Here is a 16683-nt window from a genome sequence, read left to right as displayed (position 1 = left end):
ACATATGGAGATAGTAAATATTCACAGTTAAAGTTTGAGGCAGACACAAGAAGCAGAACTAAGCCATCTGACTCCCCACATGGTGACTCAGTGACAAGGACAAACTTACTCCTTCTGTAAATCTGAGAAGAATGCCAATAAGCAAGCAGCATTTGCTCACTTGGGGCAAGTTTCTCAAGCAGTACAGAAATTATTTATTGCTTTTTCAGGTCTATTCAGATTTACACATTATAAGCTGAGTATGCAAATAATTACCAGGGATAATATAAAAATCAGGCACCCTTACAACTTCAGAGATACAAGAATCATCAAGACAAGCAATAAAAACCCAGATGAACAACTGAGACAAGTAATGGCGTGTTCCTGGGACTGGCCTGTGTATACTTAGAACAAAATGCATTTTGTTCTATCACACCCAAAGTAACACTTTCAATCTCAATGCTGTTCTCTTTTTCATGTTTTCTTTTGGCAAATCAGACACATTACTCCAGTGAAAATTTTCAGTACTACATATACTGCTCCATATACTCACCATCACTGCACTTCCCAGCCACTGCCTTTCCTTCTAATGAGAGATACTAATGCTGCAGTCATTAATACTGCCTTTTATCACTCATTTTAAATGGTTTAAAATGCATTATTTTAAAGAGCCTTACAACTGACTGGCATTCCTGTGGTAAGGAGAGCTAAACTTAATGCCTGACCTGCTCTGAGCACAGCACAGCTCTCCCCAGCCCTTTTCCTCCCTTGCCATTGATTCACATCTTTCTGAATAATGCATGTCTAATTAATGCCAACTATTTTTCAAATGCCTGGCAGAAATTTGAGCAGATTTCCTGGACTAAAGTCTACTGACATTTCCAGTCAATATATGCTGTCGAATCAGGCAGAGGCAGAAGTGGAGGCTTCATGAGCCACCTTCAGCCAGGACCTGAACAGATTTTCAACTAATTAGTTAAAAGTATTTTCTCTTCAAAAGGACAACTCATCACTTACAGAACACAACTAAACATTTATCCCAAGGCCACATTTATGCATTATTCAGTTATAACCCAATATGTCCATTGGGAACTTCCTTGAAAATAGTTAACTTACTGAAAACTCATGTCTGGATTCAGCCAAAAGTATTTTCTGGTTCTTTTTATTAAAAAAAAAAAAAGTTGCTATCTGGGTTAATAGAGGCAAATTAAAAACATATTTTGAAAGCCAAAATTTTAAAATTGCAGAGTATTTTTTTTCAAAATCTTAAATAAATGACAGAACTTAAACAATATCAATAAAGGATAAACATTCAAGTTAAAAATTTTTGCTGTGAACCAAAACAATAGTTTCTAATTTTATCATTCACAGAAAAAAATGTCAAGTACCAGCCCAAAGTCTCACATGTACACAGTGTGAAATTTCAGGTGTATATAAAGAAAATCCTTAAAAATTTTCTCACTGTGAAAATTTTTAAAAAAGAAGTTAAATTCCATTATGCAGATTTATGATGTATTTGTGCAGCACACAGTAGCTCTGAATTCTACCTATGGCTCTATGAACAAAAGCCCCACAATAAATCCATTTTTTGGGGAGAAAGATCTTTAGCAAGCATGCAAGCCCTCCATAACCACAGGTAACAGAGGAATAGGATGTAAATCAGAGACTTTAATTGTAGGTTTTGTTTCAGATGCATTACCAGAAATCCCACCATTTAATTTGTCAAGGATATTTAAAACTAGAAAAGCAGAAAGAAAAAATCACCACACCTCACATTTTCCAGAGAGAAGAAAATTCCTTTAGTTTGTCTATTTTCTTGCTATGAATTCATCTCTGCATGTCATATGATTTAACTTAGAGAAAGTGTTTCTGTATGTATTTAATTTAATTTTTCCTGTTCTTGCTTAAATAGTAAACCAACATCTTTACAATAGTGAGAGAAATTATGTCAAAGGACTTGGACTGGATTAAGAACTGATGTTCTGCTGTGGTGATTTGACCCTGGCTGGATGCCAGTGCTCACCAAAACCACTCCATCACTCCCCTCCTAAGCTGGACAGGGGAGACAAAATATAATAAAAGGCTTGTGGGTTGAGATAAGGGCAGGGAGACATCACTCATGGGCAAAACAGACTCAAACTGGGGAAACATTAACTCATAACCAAGAAACACTCAGGGTCACAAAACTTCTATGTTTGACTTCAGAAGTCTCCAAAAAAAGAAGCAAAAAAAAAAAAAAAAAAGGAAGCATGATCTTTATCACAGTTTATTACAGATTTTAAAAAATTGTTCATTGTATAAACTGAACACCTATAATGAAATTTATATTTGCATCTTGTTTTTTTTTTTTTTAAATCTGAGCATTTTTCTACTGAAACTCTTGAATAGTAAAACTGACAAGTTTTACTATTTGTATTTCAACATCTCCTTCAGAACTTTTAATCAAGATTGCTCAAATAAAAAAGTAAAAAAGTTTATTTCTACCTTGTAGCCAGCAGACCTGTCACACAGGTTGGCAGAACAAAATGTCACTAATGTGGTTTCCTAAATGTGGTTTCCTTTTCTACTTTCTTTATATGAGGAGGAAGACAGATTCCCCCAGACAACATTTCACTGCAAGCATGCAGGGCCAACAACTTTGTGCTGCACAATCCCATCCAAAAAGTACCTCTGTTCCTTCAGAAGCAGTGATTACAGGGCATAATTTGATGAGCTAGTGTCTATAAAGCAAATTATAGCAAAACAATCATATATCTCTGCCTTTTCACATATATTCACTGGATGTCAGACAAATGGTTTCACCAGTCCAATAATTTTCCCCTGTCAGCTTATTTAATGCAAACAGGAAGGAAAAGAAAGTCACCTTACACATATCTCAGTCATGAAATGCATTGAGATAACTAAAATAGACTTTTTTACTTGCAAACTTAATTCATATATTCAAAAGAAAGAAGCTATGACAGGGAAGTAGGCACTATTTATTGGGTTTTATGGCTTTTTTTTTTGGAATCCAAGCATCTTGTTGGCTTTTTGAAGACCAAAAGGCTAAAACAATACTCCAGAAATGGTTTTGTGAATGTAACTGTGTCCCCTGCTTCTCTCCTCTGTATTTGAGTTGTCACAGCAAACTAAGTAACTTTTCTTTGTTCCACTGAGTCAAGCAACAATTGCCCTGAACTGACAAACTTGATCATTTTTACACCCATCACAAGAGTTAATAAGATCAATTTAGACGGTCTATAGAGCTCTCCTCCTCCTTAAACACAGACAGGTCTAGCCTGAAGGTCTCTAAGCTGTTTGGTTGTTCCAAACTCTCTGTGCAATAGTAAAAGCCCCATGTTTTTGAAGACTGTGTAGATAAAATCTCTTTTCCAGAATTACTACAGAACATCTCTCTCTAAAAAAAAAAAAAAAAAAAAAAAAAAAAAAGGCAAACAAAAACCAAACCAGTCAAGTATCTACAAAGAACTCCTACTAAATATTAGTTAGATAGTCCTGGAAATGTTTAAGCACAAAGAGAAAGACGCCTAACAGAGCCAAAAACTGAAGCATCATTGTAGAGTGCAAATGCCAAATTAAAAGATCCATTTTAGCTGAGATGTCCTTTCATACCCCTCCCTCCCAAAAACCTCTAGACACAAAACTTCTAAAGTCAAGTTTCTATTTTTTAAAGCAGCAACTCTATTAAATCCCCAAGTATTACCACTTAAATATATTCACCAATATATCTTTTTCTTTCTTTCTTTCTTTCTTTCTTTCTTTCTTTCTTTCTTTCTTTCTTTCTTTCTTTCTTTCTTTCTTTCTTTCTTTCTTTCTTTCTTTCTTTCTTTCTTTCTTTCTTCCTTCCTTCCTTCCTTCCTTCCTTTCTTCCTTTCTTTCCTTTCCTTTCTTTCCTTTCCTTTCTTTCCTTTTTTTTCTTTCTTAAATTGTGTGACCACTCAAATCAACATCCCAATATAATGGGAGAAGGTACTAGAGAGTAAACTTTGGTTTTTAAGGATTTGAAACCACATATCCCCACACAGATGAAAATATAGAGAAAGATGAAAACCTAGCAACTTTAATAATTTTTCTAGGAGAGCACTTTTTGAATTTTGGATACTAGTTTCATTCGAGAATATGTATCACTGACACAGTGGGAGTCAATAGATATTTCTTGCCAAGTTTCTGGAAATACAATTTTCTTCCTGCCTATCAAGGTAAAAATCAACATGCCAATTCCCAGCACAGAAAAGCATGCAGAAGATAATTTTCAGTGTTCTGAATAACAGGAGTTGTATTACGAACTCTGTGTCCCCCTCCTTGGTCACCCTGGTAGCTGTTAAAAATTAGTTTTCCAATTGCACTTAAATGGTTTAACTGATGAGTTTCCAAAGTGTATGTGTGTGGCAGGGGGCTGGGACAGGGAAGAACAGGGAAAGAATCACATTTATTTCAACCACAGAAAGGACCTCATATCTGGCCAAGGCAACAGAGGCATTGTGCTTTAAATTAGAAGCTTGGCTCTGACTTACAGCCACCCATAAAGTGCTTTTATGCATAGATTTAAGTTCCAAGAGTTAGTTCTATCATCTACACAGTTTTCTGACAAATTCTATACAGCTGCAGCTTCATACTTCCTAGCTTCTTCTGCAGCAGTGTCATATAAAGCTGTAACTTGAGATGCAGTGAAAATGTGTACCCAAGCTACCACTTCAATAATACTGTGATATGCCATTTCACAATCTCAGGAAGCCACTCTGTAGTTACCCACAGAAAAACTTAAGGTCTTGTGATGAAAAACCAAAACACCAGACCATATTTTCTAGCTATCAGGGTTTAAACTTCTAATGAAGGCCCCACTGAAAAAAAATATTTCTCTTTCCAAATCAGTATTTGAAAGTATAACAGTTTTATCGTGCTTGGCACCCAGCTCCAGGCTGATCTCATTGTTTTCAGTAGGACATCCAGAGCATTAAGAGTTGTAGAATCAGATCACAGTCTGCAGTACTTTATTTATGGAGCAAGTGTATTTTAATATGTGAAACACTTTATGTAACTGCAGTAGATTGCACCTATCTTTCATATTACACATCCTTTATGTGCTGTCTCCTTGACATGCCATGATTAACATTACTGTTTAGAATTTTTTAATCATGTTAGACTTGCATTAAGACAAACTGACAAACATTTTTCTCTTTTACAAACAATACATTGTAAACTGCATGAAGCATATTCATGATTAATGCTATGAACAATTAAGTTATGACTGTTTATTGAGACCTTGGCTACCACTACAGTTTCAATTATACTGCAAATCCTCAAATTCTTTCTAAAGGAATTGCAAGCTCAAAGACCTAAATTAAATTTAGTAAACTTATTTAATATATAATGCTGACAAAATTCCCAGTGCATAATTCCATATGAAATATGGCTTAAGTAAATCAGTATTTTAGTATATATATACTTATTTTCCTGCACAAATTTTTATTACATTTATCGGCATAAGTATCACAGAGCTAATTTTTTTCATGGCCAATATGGAATTACAATTAATGTTGCTTTCTGCATCATGCTGCCTCATATATTCTAGAAACACTATGGCACTAGGCTTGACAAGTTCTTCTGAATTTAAGAATGGGCACTATTCAAAATTATTATAAGAATTAACCAAATATTTGAGGAGAAGTGATGGAAAAGGATCACCAGTGCACAATTTATTTAAGTGACACAAATTTCAGGTGTTCACCACTTGTTATTGCTGTACAAAAGTGCTAGTGTCTAGTGTCTTTTGCCTTCTTTAGACATTTTACCCCAAGAATACAGAGCTCCAATCTATTTCCACTGTCATCACAAACATGCACAGGTCACTTATTTTTCAGTATCTCTGCTTAGCTTGTTTATAAAAATAATCTGTATGAATGTTTGTTTGTAGAACTACAGAACACACAGTCTGTTTGTTTATAGAACTAATCTCTATGAAATGCCTGCACTGAGGCATATAAAGGTCAAGATCTTTCAAATCCCCTTCTCCCAGTCAAGGTAACATTTTGAGGAAGCAGAAAGGTAAAGACAATACTGAGTACAGGAAAGAATTACAACCTTCATTCCTTCCCTCCCCACAAAGCTTAAAGATACAAATAGGAGGAATGAAGACTGCAAGTGGCTCAGTAACTGCTGGAATAGACATTAGGTGTTAGGGCACATCCTGAAAGGTTTTCCCTTTGAGATCTTATTAGCAGACAAGACCAAATTGGCTCAACAGTCAAACACAAAAGTATTGACAGCAATATCCCTGAAGTCACTTTTTCTATTCCTAAGCCAATTTCTTTTGAAGACAAAGGTTTTTATACATTTATATTAACATAGTTAATATTTTATCATTCTCTTATAAATAAGTTTATTACACTAAATTTTCAGTCTGCCTCAAAGAATGTATTCATTTCAGCATATACATGCAATCAGACAAAAATACCTCCAAAGCCTTATAAAGGAAAAACTAAAAGACTGTATTTAAAGAATAAAAATTGAAAACAAAAAACACTTTCAGTAGATAATCTATGTGTATCTTATCAGCTATTAATATCACTGATAGAATTGATTACATGCTTTCAGAAATAAAGGCTTATTATTTTCCCTTTTCCTTTTCAATCCATTACCCTTATGCAGTTAGTACTTTACATTGGAAAAGTTATCACTTGCAGTTAGTAGTTGTGGTTGTCATGATCAGAAACAGCACCATATTTGAATATAAATATTCAATCTGCACTTCTTTAAAAGCCCAGGAATCACACATATGAATACTTCCTGTAGTCTAAGAAGGGCTGTAATTCATCATTATTATTACTATTTGTAATTGATGATAAAGCTGAGACTGTCTTGAGTGAAATAGATAAAATAACTTTCAGAAATGGAGGAACAATGACATTGACTGATTATTGAGGACTTTTAGTCTCACAACCCAGGACTTAAACAAAGAGGTGAAACCACATGATGTCTTCTCTTGGGTACTTCTGAATTACTACCTTAGGCTTTCATGGCTCTTTCCTGTGAATCTCATCCCTTATGGGAGCACGGGGGGATCTCAGACTCCTAGTTCTGCACAGAAACCATGGAAAAACCATGCTAATCACAGCCACATGCTATCATGGAAACCAGTGCTATCAGAGCCACAGAAGCTGCCATGCCCCTGAAATGAACGTCTTGGTAGAAATGTCCTCAGAATCCTCCCTGTACAACTGAAGAAGGGAAATTGCTGATAAAACACAGAAATGGCAGCTCCAGTAACTGATTCATGGCAAAGGCAGGGGCCTCAGCATCCAGGATCTCTAGTCTGTAGAGATACAGGAATATTTACAGTGCTCTGAGACAACAGGCATTGCTGTAGCTGGGCTAATACAAACACCAGGAGCTGCCTGGGTCATTGCTATGCAGGCTGTGATCATGTAGGGTGCACCCACCACTCTGAAATCCAACACAAGAGCACTCTTCTGATATACTGAAGACATTGTTTATTACTTACCAAAACAAAAACTGACAGATGCAGGATTTGCATTTGTTTACAGTTCTCATATTTTTAATGCAAATTAAGCATATTATTCATCAAGGCATGTCATCAGTTGTATTCCCAAAGGAAAAGAAATTAATAGAAACAGGTCTTATTTTAAATTCTGATTTCTTGTCAAAAAGCTGGCAGGACTTATCAACCCCAATAAAGTCAGTTTCTCTGATTAGCTTATTTTGTTCCCTCCCACTCCATTGTAATATCTGATTGACTTAATGGCTCACTTTTGAAAATGGAAGCAATTAAACTTTTTTTTTCCCTCCTTCCAAAGTATCTATCACAACTGTTTAGTTAGGAATGACTTTTTTCTTTTTTTAAGGTTAGCTTTTGCTTTCCTTTTCCTGTACTTCGGTCAGTGATTTTGAGCTAATGACAGAGTAATATTCAGAGAAGAATGGAAGTGATTGGGTTGACTGAATAACTTAATTTTCATTTCACTACATCTATCTGTACTGATAAGAAGTATATTTAAGTAATTAAATATTCCTTTCTGACATTGCATAAATCAGGGCTTGGATAACTGGCAACTAAATGGGTAACTTCCCTGTTCTACCAACAGGACAACAATTAGTACTTCTGCAACCCAACAGCATTTCCCTGTCTTCTTGAATTCTTTATCAAAATTAACCAACAAATATTGTTAGAGCTGGTTTGGAAGTCTTTACAAGGGCTTTTAAATTAAGTTCTGGCTACGTGTAAAGCCTTGCCTCTCCGTCCTTCAAGTACCTTCTCAAGTAGCATCACCAAGCTAACAAAATGTGAAGTAACAATAGAAGCATCATAAACACACATTTGAACCTCAGGTGCTCCAATAAAACCCTGCAAAACCAAAAGCAACACAAGCTCATTTCAGGTTTTATACACAAGATCATTTGTAAATTTAGAGACAAAAACAAGATGGGCTAAAACACTTAAGATAAATAGAAATAATACGTTTTCCTTCTGCATGTCATGCAAAAGGCTTTACTCTTGACTTCAAGAGGAGAGACCATTCAAATTCAGAAACATAGGTTTTAGTTAGTGGAATGAAAATGGATCAAACTATTTGGCCATGAAACAGTAGTAGTCATGAAGAAACTAGTACCTCTCCATAATTAGAAATTATGAAATTCACATCCACAGCACTTAGGAAATTGTAAGCTTTACAGACAAACAGCCAGACTGAACTAAAAAATACTTCACTCCTTTCTTCTTCTCTGTACAACAAGCATTGACTGCTTTTTCTGAACTATCCCAAGAAGTCCTTTCATGTCATGCTTTCAGACAGGTTTTTAACTAATAGTGTATTTCAGCTAATGTTATTAGGAAGAGAAATTATATAGTATGGCTCAAAAGAGTTCACTGAGATGTTCTAGCTTTGCATTTGTATTATCATATTGTGATTTTCAAAGTAAAGAGCATTATAAAGTATTTTAATCTATTAAATAATGATGATAAATTATTTAAAAATATCTCTAAAACATCAAACTCAGCAAATGGCAAAAAAAAAAAAAGTTTTATTAAAAATGTAATAAGTCAGAATATCTTAATATTCATATGCTACTACAGTTATCATGTTAGGTTTAGGACTGGGAATCACAAAGCTACATAACATGGTTTTTCAGTTTCTCAGCCAACTCCATGCAATGGCTTGCACTACATTAGCAATGCTTTAAGCTATCCATCAGACAATCATAAGTATTACTGTTGTTGTTCAAAACATATGGGGTCCACATTACATATTTAGAAACTGAAAGTATATTGGCAAAGCATCCATGCACATCCATTCCAACCAGCAAGCATGATATTCCCCACATATATGCAAGCTTCCACATACATGCTGCTCTTACTTTGTACATTTTCTCTTTGTCTTTTTACATTTAGGAATTTGGAACACAGCAATTATTCCTTCCCCTCCCTACATTTTTAACTTCCTAAGCACATGTGGGAGGAAAGGATAATTTCTTTAGTTAGTGATCAAGATTCAAAAGAGAAAAGCAAAAATAGCTTACAAAATTAACATACACTTGCAATATTTTACTAGTTCAGGCTCCTGCAAAATTAAGTACATACCAAGTCCTATGAATCTGTCAACGAGATTCAGTTATAGAGATATTCTGGGGGAGGTTTTGGCTGTCTCAAGACAGTGGGATCAAGACAGCATAATTTGTTTTACAATAGTAGATTGGCCTATGTAAAATAATGACTTCCAAACGCTGATTAAGGTGTAATTCAACTGCTGTTTCTCTTCCTTCCTTCTAATTTAATTCATGTTATGTTGAATAGTTGTACATTATGTTGTAAAAGAAAAATTCAAATCTGAACATCTGTGATGACAGAAAAAGGAACACAAACCATACTCTCTTCATGTATGGGATGCAGCATGTGAAGGTACATTAAAATTACATTATTCACTGTAACAGAGTGTCCTTCAGTCTATTTACAAACACAATTTTCTCTCACTTTCAAATAACTGTAAACTGAGAATGAGATGAAGGTGCTTTAGCAATACCAAAGGATCAGAGGTGTCAAAGGTTCTTGGCAGCTATAGGTATCGAACTCAGGTTTTGTTCATTGCTTTAGGGACAATTTGGCTTTATTTGTAACCTAAGTCTTTTTGCAAACCAACACTCTATTTGGCTACAGTCTGACAACTGACTTCAACACAAAAAATAATTTGTTGGCAACATTTTTGTTGATTGTACAGTCACTATATAGTTACTAGCAGGAAACATTGTCACTTGGTTACTTTCAGAGATAAGCTATTTGTGCTTGGTCTGGCCTCTCAATTCAGAATTTGATGATCTTTTGACATTGCTGCAATCAAAAAAAAGTTGTTAGGAATGGCTCCTAAAGGACTCAAAAGAACAAACAGCCACAAAGAGAAAGAATGAGTACACAAACTCATTTAATTTGTTCTGAACTCATGTATACCTGAACGCATAGCATCTTTTTGAATGCTTTCATAATCATGCCAGTCCTTCCTTTTCAGGCCATCAGTCCAGGTAAAGAGCTGTCCATCTCCCAGCCCCAAAGGAAGTGTCTGTGAAAAGAGTAAATAAACAAATAAATAAATAAATACAAATGTACATATGTGGTTCATGTTATTACAGAGGAACCCTCATAATATGGCAGTAGCCATATTCAGTTTATTCAGTACAAATATTGAAACTTTACTGGGGCAAATGAAGCTATTTTTCTAAATACTGTGAGAAAACAGTAAATTTAGTTCTTGACAAACAATTATTTGAAGTATATCAAACATCTGGAGTTTAACATTTCTCTTTTTAGCAGTGTTCCAATATGACTGCTTGACAAGAAGCTCATGGAGATTAAACAGACCACTTAAACTGAATAGGTTTCAAAAATGCCTTATCCTTCAACCCATGAAGGACTTTGATTTTTTCCGAAAGTAACACTTGTGCAAAATTGGAGTTATAGTTGCTCTGCACTTTACAATATTCCCCTTTAATTTTTTTGTAAGTTTTTTTAATAGCTGCTACTAAGTTATTGTTATTCACACAAGGTCAAAGGACTGCATCAAAGGAAATTCTCAAAGCACTTTCAAACCCTTAGATCTTCATGATAAGTGATAAAAGGAAAAATGTCCCAAAACACACCACCCCCACCCCCACAGAATACCCAGAAAAGTAACTCCCATACATTGTGTAGTTAAGCTGACTTCCCCTCTCCAAACTCCAAATTCTTAGGTAAAGGTAAACATTTCTTTTTGCTTTTAAGCAAGGTTATATTTTCCATTTTCCCCCCCTCTCTTGATTCTTTTTGCCAAATGCTAGTATTTTAATGAAAATTAAGAACCAAAAAGTACCATTAGATGTACATGAAGTGTACATTTTTTGCTAACAGGAGTAACATGAAAACTTTAGCTCTGCTAATTGTAGGTTTAAATCAGTAAGCTGTCCAGAACAAAAGGCATATTTGAAATGCACACTAGAAATGTTCTTAAAGTAATGAGAAAACACAAAAAGCAATTCCAGGGAAGCAACATCTGATGAGCCTTCTACCTGGAAACACTGAAAGCCCTTCAAAAATCTCATGCCTGTGTAACAGTGAAGCTTTGCACTTCATGTTTGAAGTTTGTAAATCCAATGAAGACTGGACCCACCAATACTGTCTTACTGATTTTACACTACTGGCTGCACTGACTTCCAGTGAAATTGTCCCAGCGTGCTCAGTTAGGGTTTCTTTTTTCTAGGGCAGATAAATATTTGCCAAGCTACATGATGCAGGTCTGGTTGCTAAGCCATATTTAAAACTTGGTTTCAAAGGCTTTTGGATTTGTAAGCAAGAAGTGAGGAATGCCAGGCATGACTGGTTACCTTCAAGCAAAGGATGCTAGAAATCCTGGCTGAGAAAGACTTAAGCTGAAAATATCTGCTTTGGGTCAGCTGAGAATGCTGGATATTCAGGGAAAAATGTTGTGAGCTCAATGCTCTCCAGCAAATCCCTGAAATACTGAGGAAAATCCATCACACTCTGCTAGCATTTCTACATTTCTGCAAGTTTTAGTATTAAAGGTAACATGTTACATAATGCCAAGTTGCAAACTAGTTTGTCATTCTATTACCAGTTTTGCAGACATATTCCAAGAAAACACTGCTGTCTGTTTTAGTATGATAAAAGTCAGAGGTTCACATGTAAAAGAACCAAAAAACTTAACACATCCTGATAAAAATATGTCAGGTTATCAAAAATCTAACCTTTCATGTCATTAAAATGAACTCATTCATTTCAATAATTCTTGAGTTCAAAAAAGGCTAATGTTCTAATAGTAATATGAAATTGCTTGGGTTTTAAAGTCAGAAGCATAAGGTAGAACACAGGCTGCAACAGCATTAATCATGATTCTTAAGCACAAATTTCTAAAAAAATCTACTCAAAACAGTAACTGGTTCTTTGAAAGTCAGACCCAGACAGATTCACTTCAATTAAACTTGTACCCTTCTCAGTATGGCTACAGCTGGTGTGAATCACTTGGCTCCAAAAATGCAAGACTATTGAAACTATCAAAAGCAGGATAAAGTTTACTTTTGCGACCTTTTATTCCTCTGCTGGCTTCTTTCCCTAAAAGTAGTTATTTAAATGGCAAGTTTGCAGGCCACTGAAAGAAAGCTGAGCATAGACTTTACAGCTGGTTTCCTGCTGTCTATTTACATTTTGGTGCCATTACTCTTCAAAAATATTAATTACATGTTGTTACTTTACCTGATAGCATTTACAAGTCTAATGTAGCAGGAGACTCTCTTGAAAGCATAATATAGTTAAATAAATATATCCACTAAAATTAATCTAGAGAAAGGAAAAATATAAATCCAAATATCCTATGATTGACTAAACCTAACATAAGTCTTGCTGTGACTCATATTTTGGAACAGTAACATTGCCCTAAGAGGAAATAGGAAGCAAACAGTTGTTTTGGTGCCATTAGAAGTTCCTATTGAACAACTGAGAGTATAGTTTGGATTGCTGGGAGTTCTTTTTAATAAATCTCTTAACTCCCTCACACCGTACCATGGCAATTTTTCAGCTCTAACATCTCTCAGTGCAAGGGGAATTCAGAAGAACAGTCAGACAGCACCACCTCAATGCTGGCTGAACACTGTGACCCTTAAAGGGACTGGACTTCATGAAATTCACTCTGTGTACACACTAGTTCCACCTGTGCAGTGAGCATGAAGCAGGGCTTAGAAAGGGATGTCGAGCTGCACACAGACAAACTCTGGGAAGAGCAAGTTTTGCAGGGCAAGTTCTTTAGCTCTAAAGAAATCTGAACTGCCTTCAGTCCCTCAACTAAATATCTCCCTTGTCAGCAACTGAAGGATGTATTCTTTTTTATTATTTTTTTTCAAGTTGCTATATTGTTTAACAAGATACAAAAGCACTTGAGAAAATGGGTTTCTCCATTTCATTTCTGCCTAAGGGTAAACAAATTGCATTCTGAAAGACCTTAAAACACAGTTTCTAGAATTTTTTAAAACTGCTAAAAGGCTCCATAGTGAAACCCTAAGTATGCTCATATGCCTCTTTTATCAAGATGATAATGACTGGAAGAGCTCCCATGTCTAAACCATTTCTAGCTGTGGAAGAAGAAAAAAAACCCAAGAAAAATAATGCAGTACACTTATTCTAGCATTTGTCTTCTCCCTACAGTTTTCTTGCTCAGTTGTCCATCTTTTTTACTACCTTGACAATTTAAACTGTTTTACATCAAACTAGAAGCAGCCCTGGTTTAGCTATACACAGGTTCACCCTCTGGTGTAATGGCTGGATGATAACAACCACCAAGTGTTGCTAATTGTAAGTACATACAAGAAAGCCCACACAATTCTACATCCTGTATCAGAATGACAAGTTCTGAGTAGGTGAATATGACATCACAAGAAGGAGTGTGCTAATGAATCTGGATTCCGAATTTTTGCTGAACACATATTTAACCATAAACTGAAGGACTCAAGTGAAATAAAATCAATCATGACACATAAGTATAAATGCTGAAGAAAGCAACAAAAGAAATTCTTCATTTTAGGAGTAATGTATAAACAGCCAGACCAAAATTATTAAATTTATGCTAAAAAATGCATAATGAATTCAGTCCAAAACTGGGTTTAGGTGTTTAAACAAATAACAAAATAAGGTTGGGTTCAAACCCATAAAATAAAAAAAATTATCAAGGATTATTAATCTCTGTGTAAGCAAATTAGTGAACGATACATCATAGGAGACATGGTATTCCAGAAATACACATTTGCACATCCTCGGTTTTTATGTACTTAAATGGCTGCAACCCTCCAGGGAAAGGGTGAAGTGTTAGTTCTGTGTATGCCTGTAAGAGCATCAGTAGTGTTTTGGTATACATAAAGGCCTTAGAAATGGAAAGCATGACTTCAGAACATTATGGCTCCTTCCAACATATGAAGTAAGGCTTCTTTCTGGTGGAAACCAAGATGTGAGAAAGAGAAGAGGCACACCTGCCCCTGCTTCTCCCTAGAATCTCATCCTAACACAGAAGTAAAGGTTGCATGTATTGTTTACTGACACATCAATACATATGGGTGAGAAACCAGTTCAGCTGAGTAGCTGAAACATACTCAGGGTTTTCCCCTCTAAAACATTTCTGTAAGTCACCCACAAACAGTGCAGTCTGCGCCTACAGCCCTTAGCCTCAAACTCATGAATCATTCTCATCATTGCACAATGATTACGATAACAAATATCCCATTGCATACAAAGTGCTGGATTTTGACTGACTGTCCAAAAAATCCTACAACAATCTATCATTTGACCATTTGTTACATGTAGTATTCACCTCTGAGTTACATGTTTTTAAGTGTTTCAGTCCAAAAGGGATTACCCACCTACAGGAACATTACATATAACATCTGCCTTACTATTTCATTTTCACATTAACCTCAAATCTTTTGGGATGCAAGACTGATACAGTATTACATAAACTGAGAAGACTCTTCTCCTCCAGAGAAGACTTAACATCTGGTTCAATTACAGAGAATATGATAAGCACAAAAAATAGCGCAATTACCAAAAACTCACTCACAGACTATTAGATCCCTCAGAGAGGAAAAAAAAAAGCTTCTCTACTTTGACATTTGAAAGCTTGAACTGAGAAACAAGTGCCTTCATTGAATAATCCATTTATTTTTAATTTCACTCTGTGGAGGCAGACAATTACAGGGGATGCAGGCAAGGGAAGAGGCTATATCAATGGAAATGCACCTTTAAAAAAAAAAAACCAAACAAAAAACAAAAAAAAGATATTACAGAAATTAAAGATTTATTTTGAGCCTGTAGATTTGCTCACTGCCTCTAGGGACATTTTACTAAACACCAATATATAATTGAATATTGCACTTACAAAACATCACATAATGATCAGTATAACCACTTCCAATTGTTTAATGAATTTTAGGAAATAATCTTATTTAGACATAAGCACTTGTTCACACTCAGGAAAAGATACACACGGGAAATAAAGGCAGTGAAGTACTTAGACAGCTTTGGGGATATTTCAAGAGAAGCATAAAAATAACCACTGTTTGATTCCTCTTTGTTCTTGGAATAAAAGCTTCCATATAGTGTTTGTAAACAGTTGTGTAAAACACATAATTCACTATTTTTTTGTATCTTTCTAACACAGATCATTCTCAGGATTTTAAGCTCTGACCAACTACCCTGATCAACAAAGGGCAATAACAAAAGAATGAGAACTCACTGAGCAATATAATTTGTTCCTTCATCAAAATAAACTTAAGGATAACTTTTTAAAGAATGGTGTCACTGGGTATAAAACCGTATGTTCATTATAAATCAACTGCAAAATCACAATATGTTCATTTACCAAATTTCTGTTCCGGTATAATCAAAAGTATGTGAAGACAGACTTTCTTATGAAACTTCATCCCCAGCAGTTGGAAGAGTGATAAAACCACTTTATTTTGAAAGATTTGCCCTTTTTCTAATTATGGTACATTTTAGCACAAGACCATCAAAGTGAAATCTTAGCACTATGGCAGCCAAATCTGAAGTCAAATTCTAAAGCAAAATCCATTCCAGTGCAGTGACTGGGTGAGGATATTAAAGATGAAAACCAGAATATTATTTCCCCTAATGATGTGCTCCATGTAAGGCAGCCTGATCTATGCAAAAGGTGTAAAACCCAAGCATCACACTATCTCATCTCTACACCTTTATGCTTAAGCTCTGAACAGTGCCTGTGTGGCTCTTCTTTTCTGTACCTCTTCACTGTCAGACTAAAAAACAAAAAAGCCCCATATCTGAACTGAGATCTGTGTGGAGCAGTGGCTGCAGGACATGCAGTGGCAGGTTTTGGGGTGGGCAGTAGCTGCCCTGCACAAGGGAGAACCCACATCTCAATGCCATCCACAGACAATTCCCACTGGTCCTGCACCCCTGCTGGGCAGCCACTGCCTGCCAAAATTGCTGCCCATTGGAAAGACACTGATGATGGAGCCAAGGTTGGCCAGTAAAATGTAGAGAACTACTATCTGCTATCAAGAGAAGGTGGTAAAGGCTCTAAATCTAGAATATTTCAAAAAAAATGAAAAAATCAAAATACATTGATATTACTGCCTTTTATTTGTACTCCATTTTTAGGTACTTTTAAAACACTTTAAAAAATGTGAATC

At 35.5% G+C, this 16683-nt stretch overlaps 1 protein-coding gene across 1 annotated transcript in view; it reads right to left on the bottom strand.

Moving 5' to 3' along the window:
- The window catches only part of GALNTL6 (polypeptide N-acetylgalactosaminyltransferase like 6), a 425461-nt gene that overhangs the window by 256338 nt on the left and 152440 nt on the right, over positions 1–16683 (bottom strand). The window contains exon 2 of the mRNA XM_056490455.1: positions 10436–10544. Within this exon, the coding sequence (XP_056346430.1) occupies positions 10436–10544 (109 nt within the window). The remainder of the gene's footprint in view (positions 1–10435; positions 10545–16683) is intronic.

Source organism: Oenanthe melanoleuca, chromosome 4 (genome assembly GCF_029582105.1).
Source record: "Oenanthe melanoleuca isolate GR-GAL-2019-014 chromosome 4, OMel1.0, whole genome shotgun sequence".
In the NCBI taxonomy this organism is placed as follows: domain Eukaryota; kingdom Metazoa; phylum Chordata; class Aves; order Passeriformes; family Muscicapidae; genus Oenanthe; species Oenanthe melanoleuca.
Note: the sequence above shows the minus strand (reverse complement) of the source record. Positions and strands in the feature narration are given on the sequence as shown.